The following is a 10,066-nucleotide window of genomic DNA, read 5'->3' as shown; positions in this document are numbered from 1 at the left end:
GGCTGAACCGTCGTCACTCCTCCGCAAGAAGTCACAGCATGCGTACAGCTTCTTCCACAACTTTTATTAGCGGCTCCTGAACTAAAAACTCCGGGGGCCTGGAGCCAAATGGCTGCCGGCTTCGTCTGAGCTGCCTTCCGTGGAACGTTGGGACATTGGGACAGGTAAGCAGGCCCTGCTGAGAGTGAGGCCCGTGGCACCCTGTTGTGTGCGCGGGTTCGATCCCTCAAAAAATAGACAACAAACCAAAAAAAAAAAAACCAAAAAAAAAAACAAAACCGATTTATTTTACTTTCTAAAAGCACATTTTCGTGAGCTGTCTCTGAGTTCACCAAGCGCTCAGAAGGCCAGACACTTGCTCCACTTATGGCTTCCTTCTTCAGAACACCCTCCCCAGACTCTCTGAGCGGATGCTTTTCTCTAGAGAAGTACAGGGCTATGAAAGCCCCCTCTGACTTCGGGTTTTCGTGGCTCGTCCAGCCGCCACCGGGCACGGGAGGGCGTGGGAAGGCCGCAAGAAACTCGGAGAGGCCGGGGCTGCTGGCAGGGGGGCGTGGCCGCCGCGGGCCGGCCGCCGCGCAGGCGCGCTGCCTCCTCCGCGTGAGTGCGCGCGTTCCGGCGCGTGTCCCCGCGCGGGCTCCGTAGCGCGTGTGCCGCCTGACGCAGCCCCGCGGGCCCTCCTCCCGCTCTGCGGCGGCCGCAGCCGAGAGGAGTTCGGGGCGGGCCGGCGGGCGGGCGCACGGGCGGGAGGGGGGGCGAGGCGGCGCGCCGCGAGAGGAGGCGGCGGCGAGAGGAGGCGGAGGAGCAGTAGGCACCGCCATGGCCGCGGCGCTCACCGACATGGCCGACCTGGAGGAGCTCTCCCGCCTCAGCCCGCTGCCCCCCGGCAGCCCCGGGTCCGCGGCGCGCGGCCGGGCCGATCCTCCGGAGGAAGAGGAGGAGGACGACGACGATGAGGCGGAGGCGGAGGCGGTGGCCGCGCTGCTGCTGAACGGCGGAGCGGGCGGTGCGGGGGGCGGCGAGGCGGAGACCATGTCGGAGCCGAGCCCCGAGAGCGCCAGCCAGGCGGGCGGGGACGAGGACGACGAAGAGGAGGACGACGAGGACGAGGGCAGCAGCAGCGGCGGCGCCGAGGAGGAGAGCAGCGCCGAGAGCCTGGTGGGCAGCAGCAGCGGCGGCTGCAGCGGCGACGAGACGCGCTCGCTGAGCCCGGGCGCGGCGAGCAGCAGCAGCGGCGATGGGGACGGGAAGGAGGGCCTGGAGGAGCCCAAGGGACCGAGGGGCGGCCCGGGCGGCCCGGGCAGTGGCGGCGGTAGTAGCAGCAGTAGCGTGGTGTCGAGCGGCGGCGACGAGGGCTACGGCACCGGGGGAGGCGGGAGCAGCGCGACCTCCGGGGGCCGGAGGGGCAGCCTGGAGATGTCGTCCGACGGGGAGCCACTGAGCCGCATGGACTCAGAGGACAGGTCAGTGCGCCGCCGAGGGGACTCTTACGGGACCCCGTCGTGGGGACTCGGGGAACTCCTTCCTGAATCTCTATCTCTCTCTCGGGGACTCTGCGTGGATCCCGTCTAGGGCACTCCTCCCGGACCCCACCGAGGGGGCTCAGGGAACTCCCCTTGGACCCTGTCTAGGGGACTCTTTGGACCCCATCGGGGCGGCCCCTTTGCCCTGGCCCAGCCAGCGGGCCCTCCTTGCAGCGATCCCCTCGCTGTAACTAGACTCCCCGGCTCTGCTAAGGGGTCCGAGGGGACTTTCGCCGCGGTCCTTTCCGTTTCTTGCCCCTCCTTTTCGACCCCGCCCGCTCGCTCGCCCTGGGAACGGTTTCATCGAGATCTCCCCTTGCCTCCGACTTTGGGACCCCAGACCCGGAATACTTTCCGCGATCTCCCGCCCCCTGAATTTTCGGCCCCTCCCCCGATCTCAACTCGGAAATCCCTGGCGGCCGCCGCGCCCCTCTCTCGCCACCGAGCGGCTTCCAACTCCTCACCATCCCCCTCAACTCTCCTTTCCCCACCCTCCTTCCCTCGGCGCGGCTCTCCCTTTGGACCGAAGGACGACTCTGTCCCGGAGACAGCCCAGACGCTCCAGCCGAGCTCCAAAGGCCCTTGATGTACACCTCGGTACACAAGGTTAGCTTCGTGCATCGGTGTTCGGGAACACTTGTCAGAACTGTAATTGACAAGTGTTTTCCAATATGGCTGATCTCCTGGATCTCACAGAACTAACTTGTGCAGGGAGGAGACCCCAACCCTGGCTTTTCTTTACTTTTGAAAAGACTGTTGATTTGTTATATGTAATCGCTGCTCCCCAAATCCCTCATGTAAGTCAGTTGTATCATCTCTTAGGGGATTTGAATCTTGGTCATCAAATCTGGGCGAAAGTTTAAAACAGAAAAACCATTGTGGAAAGGAACAGTGTGAACTGATGTCCTTTACAGTAACTTTGCCGAATCGGAAAGAATTGAAGTCACAAGATGCAGCCTCGAAGGTTTAAAAAAAATTAGGCTATGGCTTTAAAAACGACATTATATAGTGATACTTTGATGTGGGAGTCACGTCCCCCTTGGTGATTTTTTTTAAAGTCACGTATGGGGGAGGTGTCTGGAGGAATTAGCTCTTTTCCAGAGCTTGTTCGAAGTAACAATGCACTACCATTTTGCTAGATAGAACATTTAAGAAATGTAGCATGCTTCGGTTGTTACTCTAATTTCTTACTGCTTTGTAGGATTTCATAATCGAAGTGGTCGATTTTTTTTTTTTTAGATGTATTTTTAAAGGAATCTCGTGTTCATTATGCTCCTAAAGTGCATTAGCATTTACTTTTGGCCATCTGCTAGTGTTTTGATGAGGAATTTATAAGCCAATAGTGATTTCTCTCTTTGGATTGTATTTATTTATTGGTGGTGTTGGGGGGGATATCTGTGTAAACACATTAACCCAGTTGCTGTCACTTGACAATCCAATCTTTCTTATCTACTTTAGCCTCTGAATACTGTGTTCACACCCACCAGCATGCTTGGATTTTGATTTGATTTTAAGTTTATGCATTCTGGAATCTTCAGGAATTCTGGTTGCTAACTAATAAAGATGACCATGTTATATGGTTAATGATAGAGGAATTCTCTTTGACACTTTAAAACCTAGACAAGTGAGTACTTGTTCCCACTCCACCATTCTTTACAACAGGGTTTCTGTAGCTGAGGCTAGTCTGGGATTCACAGAAATCCTCAGCCTCCCAAATGCACGAAATGAATCTTGAATGGGTGTAAAACAGACTTCTCCTTAGAAAAACGTAGAAAAATTGTGCTGAACTGGGTAGATTGTAGTTGGAGATAGTATCTTTAAAAAGAATTAAAAGTTCATGTGGTACAGCTTATTTGGGGGTTGCTCTTTGCTGCAGGAAGCTGTTACTCAGTAAAAACCTGTCTGTCCTCAAGAAACACTAGTTGATTTCAAACTACACAATGAAGCATGTGCTATTCACGAAATGCAGCTCTTCTGTTTGCTCTTAGCGCACACATGTGCACGTTCATGTTTGCCATGTCTCCATTTCATCCTTACATTTATGATGCATAAAAGGGGTTATTTTAACTTCCATTTAGCAGATAGGGAAGCAAATTGAGTGTCTCACTGAGGATAGTGCTTGTGGAGGAGCAGCTGGATGTGAAACAAAGTTTGCGATTCTCCTACTTCTTCCTCACAAGAGCTGGAATAGTTCACTTTTTTTTAATTTTTAAGGAAGAAAGGGTTTATTATTTTGGCTTACAGTTCTGGGGGGTGGTAACACCCATCATGGCAGGAAATACATGGCAGCATGCAGGCAGGGGGGTATTGGGACAGGAGAGGAAGCTGGCTAGTCACACAGTATGTCCACACTACAAGATGGGTTCTGAGAAGAGCCTGTGGTTTGTTTTTAGATATGATCTCTGTGTAGTCCTGGCTGTCTTGGAACTCTTGTTTGTAGACCAGGCTGGCCTCAAACTCAGAGATCCTCCTGCCTCTTTCCATTGGACAACACATGGCTGAGAGAAGAAGCTTGGACTGGGTCACACCTGCACCTAGACACCCTAGGGAGCTGTCTCTAGCATGGTTTGTGGGAGGGAGGGATAAAGTCCCTCATGGCAAGGGAAGCTGTGGCCCAAACAAGCGGGGTGTGTGCCTTAGAGGTGTTGCTGCCCCCTCCCCCATTGCTTCCTTTCAATAGACATTGAGTTTCTGGTTAAGCAAGTTCAGTAATTTGGTTTCGTTTGGTATTAATTAAATGTCTTAATTTTGATACAACTTAGTGAAGAATAACATTGTCATCAAAATTTCAGGTAAAGTTAAAACAATAATCAACATGCTTCCTTTTTCCTTAAATTTTTAAACATTTTATGTCTTGGTAGGCGTGCACGTATACCATGGTGCACTTGTGGAGTTCAAGGACTTGCTAGTTCTCTCTTTCCATCTTGTATGGTCTGTGGGAATCAAACTCATGTCAGCTGGCTTTGCAGCAAATGCATTTACCTCCTGAACCACCTCATTGGCCCATTCTTACTTGCATAATGCTTTTAAACACTGAAGAAAAAGACTATCGTGGTGATCATTTCAAGGCAGTAGCTTTTTATCACCTGTGTGAAGAACCGTTACTAGTGAACTTGAATTGTAGCCTTGATGGTTTTGAAATACCCCCTGTTGGCTTTGAGTTTTATATGTCAGAGTTGGTTTAAGTTGGGAAAAGATCCAGTTTTTTTTGTTTGTTTGTTTTGTTTTTTGTTTTTTTCTGATGTAGAATGGCCTGATGCTCACTATGTAACCCAACCTAGTCTCAAACTCATGGCAGTCTTCCTGCTTCGACCTTAGTTTTCTGAATGTTGGGATTACAGGTGAGCTGTCATGCTGCCTAGTATCCAAAATTCTTGATTTCCTCTTTAGATTGGACCAATCTGTAGATTCATAGTTGATTTCCTGGAAGGGACTTGTAAGTTTTGTAATGGATGGAAAGATATAATAGACTAAAAGTCCTTTTAAAAGGTTGAGACTTGGGCTGGAGAGATGGCTCAGAGATTAAGAACATTGCCTGCTCTTCCAAAGGTCCTGAGTTCAATTCCCAGCAACCACATGGTGGCTCACAACCATCTGTACTGGGGTCTGGTGCCCTCTTCTGGCCTGTCGGCATACACACATAAAGAATATTGTATACATAATAAATAAATAAATATTAAAAAAAATAAAAGGTTGAGACATCTGTGAGAGCGAGTCCTACCACACCTAGCTCAGCAAACTTGATTAATCAAAAATGAAAAATGTTAGGTTTTATTCTTTGCCAGTCGTATTTGTTATTTGTTCAAGTTGCAGTGGAGAATTTAGTTATAGTGCAGTGGACTGTAAATGCCACTTCAGCAGAGACCACTTACGCAGTTTTTGGCAGGAGCTTCAGTAAGTTCAGTGCCTCAACACTTGCATAAGGCAGTTTGCAGCATCAATATGGACTAGGTGGTTTTACCTAGCGTGGACTAGGAAGGAGCAAAGGGAAAGCCACAGAGCTCTTTGAGCCAGATTAGACCTCTGATAAGTGTTTTATTTAGTTTGTGTATGGGTGTTTTGTCTGTGATTATGTCTGTACTACGTGTGTGCTTGGTGCCATTGGAAGCCCTGGGACTGGAGTTATGTATGATTCTGAGCCACCATGTGGTTTTGGGAATTCAACCCAGGTTATATGGAAGAGTAGCTAGTGTTCTTAACAACCCAGTGATCTGCATGCAGCTCCTCTAAGCCTTTTCTGTTTCTATTTTATTTAGTCTCTGATACAATGAGTGAAACAAGCTTTTAAACCCTCAAAACTCGCAGTTTCCCTGGGGAGTGTGGTGCACTCCTGTAATCTCATCAGTGATAGGCAGAGGCAGGGAGATTATGCAGCTAGTATGAGGTTGGATTAGCCAGGGCTTCTATCCAGATCCTGTCTCAAAACAGCCCCCCAACCCATCCTCCCCAAATGCAAAACTGCTTTTCTGGCCACTTTGGGGTGGCCTGGGACTTTAGCTCAGGCTAGCCTTGAACCCATGTTGATCCTCCTGCCTTGGCCTCCCTTGTGCTAGAATTGCAGGCATGAGCCACCATTCCCTTAAATTTTTTTCCACTACATTTATTTGTTTGTTTATTTATTTTGGAGTGTGTGTGTATATTCTGGTGTTGGAAGCAGAGAAGAACTTGTGGGAGTTGGGTTTTTCCTTCTATCATGTTGGTACTTGGTTGTCCTCATTGTCTAGATCCCCTGAAAGTGAAGTTAGAGACAGTTAGTTGCAAGACACCATGTGGGTGATGGGAATTGAACCTGCATCATCTTCTCTGCTGAGCCATCTCTCTAGTCCTCCCCCTCTTAAAAAAAATCTAGTCTAAGATAACCTGAAACTCACTTTGTAAACCAGACTGGCCTCAAACAAATAGGGTGCTGGGATTATAGACAGGGTCACCTATACCCGATGGCAGTTTTTAAAGAATTTTTTTTGTTTGTTTTTACTTTCTTATACATTTATTTGTATGTGGAGATCAGATGGCAACTTGTAGGAGTCAGTTCTCTCCGTTTATTTTCATGTGGATTTTGGGGATTGAACTCAGAGGTACCCAGACTTTGGCAGTAAGTGCCTTTACCCACCCGAACCACCTCACTGGCCAGGCAGATTTTGGTTTTTTGAGACAGGGTTTCTCTGTACCCTAGCTGTCCTGGAACTCGATTTGTAGATCAGGCTGGCCTCGAATTCACAGAGATTCACCTCACATTTTTTTAATGCCTATTTTTGATTACATTACGTTTTCTGCAATTTATAAAAATACTTTGTTTTTGTTGTTTGTGTGTTTGTCTGTGTTGGGTATGTGTGAGTGCAGGTGTCAGAGATGAGATCCCTTGGAGTTGCTTGTGAGAACAGAACTTGGGTCCTGTGCAAGAGCTGTCTTCAGCCCCCTGGAAATGTTTTTTAACAAAGTGAAAGGTCACACTTTAGAATTGTATTAAAGTCAGGTGTTTCCACTCTTAGTCTGAACACGGTTATGATTGCCCTGTCTCTGACGAGATGAGAACTGAGGATGGAGTCATGCTGAAGGGCTGTGTGCTTCAGAAACAAACTCTGAAGTGGGGAGTGAGTGGCCAGAGAGTAAAGCAGCTTGCTTGTTTTCCACAGACTGCATTTCATCATTGTTGCATAAAGTCCCTTTTGACCAATTTAGTGAATGCTGCTGGGTCTTGGGGAGAAAAATCCTTTGTCTTTCTCGAGAGAAGTCATTGTGAAGATAGACAGTAATCTTTTTTTATTTTGATTAGAAAAAACCCATTTTGACTGTTTGGTTTACAATGATAATGGGTTGTAATTAGTAATAATAGTAATGCTATCTTGGTTTTGGTTAATGATTTTTAATGTGCTTCTAATTTTTTTATGATCAGCTCAGTGTGACAGAGCCATATATTTTACTTACCTTAAGTGGTCTCTCCAGCCTCTCACCCTGAGTTTTTATTCATTTATTTTTCGAGACTGTGTCTTACTTTGTAACTCTGGCTGACTTGGAACTTACAAGGATCTACCTGCCTGTGTCTCCCAAAGGGCTGACATAAAAGGCTTGCACCACCATGCCTAGCTAGAGCAATCCTTCTAGTAAGTGGCAATATTATAGGTGAAAACAGAACCGCCTATTACCAAAATTGTGTTTTCCTTGCTAACAGTTAAATTCAGGATCTTTTGTATGATCTTAAGGCGATCTACAATTCGCTTAGTTGTAATTTGCTCTTCCTCACTCAGGAAGCTGCAAGTTTTCTAGACATGGCTCTTGCTTTATGACCTCAAAGCCAGCCTGGGCTACATAGCAAGACCATGAGTAAAAAACAACCCAACCCAACAAAGAAACCTAAGGTTATATTGTTCACTATGATCCTATTAAATTTGCTTAGATCTAAAATTTTCCTTTCCATTTTAAACAACTTATTCCATATGTACGGTCATCTGTTTATTTCCCTTCTCCCTTCTTGAGACACAGGGTCTCATTGTTTGCTCTGACTAGCGTGGAATTGACTGTTGATCAAGCTGCTTGTCCCCAATTAAGATTTCCCTCAGGTAACTTGAGGTTGTATGTATCTAGTAGGCAACGGAAGCTAAGTAGGAGACTACCCTTGAACTTTCTGCAATCTTCCTGCTGCCCTCTGAAACGCAGGTTTCCAGGTGTGAGTCACGCACCTGGCCTCTTGAGGCTGACCTCCTCCCCCGCTAGAGGGTTACAGACGTGTCACACTAGGTGGCTAGCCCATGGTCTGTCCTAAAAATGGGACTTTTGGAATACTTGTTTTATAGGCTATAGATGTGGTTCTGTCCCTCACTCCCTACAGCCACTAGGAGTTTGTGATAACTAGGTGAATTGGAGGAGTCCTAAAGATCATGTTTTTGTTAATAGGGGAAAAAAAGCTTGATCTGTTAGAGATTAGGGAAATTCTTACTGGGAGCCTCAAGTCAGAACTCATGTCTTGAAGGGTTTGGAGTGTGCATTCTCTTAACTTCATGGTACCTTAATCCTTTCCGGTCACGCTAAGAGCTCAGTGGTTTCTAGCCCTTTAATATAAAAGTGCTGTTATCACAGTAGTGGACATTTTGATGTCTGTTGTTGAGAAAATAGAATTTAAAAACAATTTACAGGGTACAGTGCTGCCGTTAGAATAAATTCTAGTGTTCTCTACTGCCCAGCAGGGCAATTATTGTAAATAACAGAATAGCTGGGAGAGAGTTTTGGGTGTACTACAAAAGAGGATAAGTGTTCAAGGTTATGGGATGTTTATTAGCCTAGTTTGCTTATCATCTTTTGTACAGTTATTGAAACATCTCTTTACCCTATAAATATATACAGCTATGTATCAATCAAAATTTTTTAAAAATTAAGAATTTCGGGGGGAAAGGGAGGGAAATGGGAGGTGGGGAGGAGGCGGAAATATATCAAAAAATTAAGAATTTCCAGTAATGGTTGAATTTTTTTTTCCTCAAATGAATTTGTATGGAACCCCAGTACATAAAAGTTAAAATGATATTTAATTACAATTGATTGGGGAGGCATATCTTTAACATTGTTATTTATGTTGCATTTTAATTTACTTCATGTGCATGTGTAAAGACATACATGCTGAAGCATGGGTGTGGCGGTCAGAACCGCTTTGCAGGAGTCTGTTCACTCCCTCATGTTAGGTCTTGAGCATGCTGAACAAGTGCTAGTCACTGAGTCCTGTCCCTCAGCTCTATCGATGTTACTTTGTTTTGAGACAGTCTCAGATTGTAACCCAGGTTGGCCATGGTGATCCTCTCCTCAGCCCCTTAGTGTGGGGATTACAAGTGTGAACTCCCAGTTTCAAAGTGAGTGTTTCTTTTTAATTTGTTTGTAGCTGAGGGGGATCTTGCATTTCATATTCTTCTATCTTCACCTACTAAGTAGTAGAATTATTGCCTGGTTTATGTGGTGTTAGAGATTGAACTCAGGAGGTCCATGCATGCTAGGTAAGCCATCCGAGCTATGTCCCTAGCTCATTTTTTTCTCCCCCCCTTTATGTTTTTTCTTTTCTTTTTCTTTCTCATTCTGTGGTGTGTGTGTGTGTTGTGTGTAAGTGTGTGTAATGGTTTGACTTGTAGGGTCTAGCTTACTAAGAAATGTTCTCCCATTGCCTACATGTCTGGACACTGTTCACTCCTTTAAGATTTATTCACAGTGGATCTCATTATTACTCTCTCCCAAGCTGTTCAAATTCTTGCAATCCTGCCTCAGCCTCCCAAGTACTAGGATTATAGTCAGTACCCATGGCACCCAGCTTTGTATTTAGTTTTTGAGGCCCTTATACTTCATTGCCAGCTAATTTTCTTTTTCTTTTTTTTTCCTTTTTTCGAGACAGGGTTTCTCTGTGGTTTTGGAGCCTGTCCTGGAACTAGCTCTTGTAGACCAGGCTGGTCTCGAACTCACAGAGATCCTCCTGCCTCTGCCTCCCAAGTGCTGGGATTAAAGGCGTGCGCCACTACCGCCCTGCCCATTGCCATCTAATTTCAAAGTGTTGCATTTGAATGGAGAATTTT

General features: G+C 46.6%; 1 protein-coding gene across 1 annotated transcript in view; it reads left to right on the top strand.

Moving 5' to 3' along the window:
* The first annotated feature begins 756 nt into the window (after nt 1-756).
* The window catches only part of Aebp2 (AE binding protein 2), a 41,145-nt gene continuing 31,835 nt past the window's right edge, over nt 757-10,066 (top strand). Inside the window, exon 1 of the mRNA XM_057772601.1 lies at nt 757-1,463. Coding sequence (XP_057628584.1) covers nt 820-1,463 — 644 coding nt within the window. The 5' untranslated portion in view covers nt 757-819. The remainder of the gene's footprint in view (nt 1,464-10,066) is intronic.

This window comes from Chionomys nivalis, chromosome 1 (assembly GCF_950005125.1).
Source record: "Chionomys nivalis chromosome 1, mChiNiv1.1, whole genome shotgun sequence".
In the NCBI taxonomy this organism is placed as follows: Eukaryota; Metazoa; Chordata; class Mammalia; order Rodentia; family Cricetidae; genus Chionomys; species Chionomys nivalis.
Note: the sequence above shows the minus strand (reverse complement) of the source record. Positions and strands in the feature narration are given on the sequence as shown.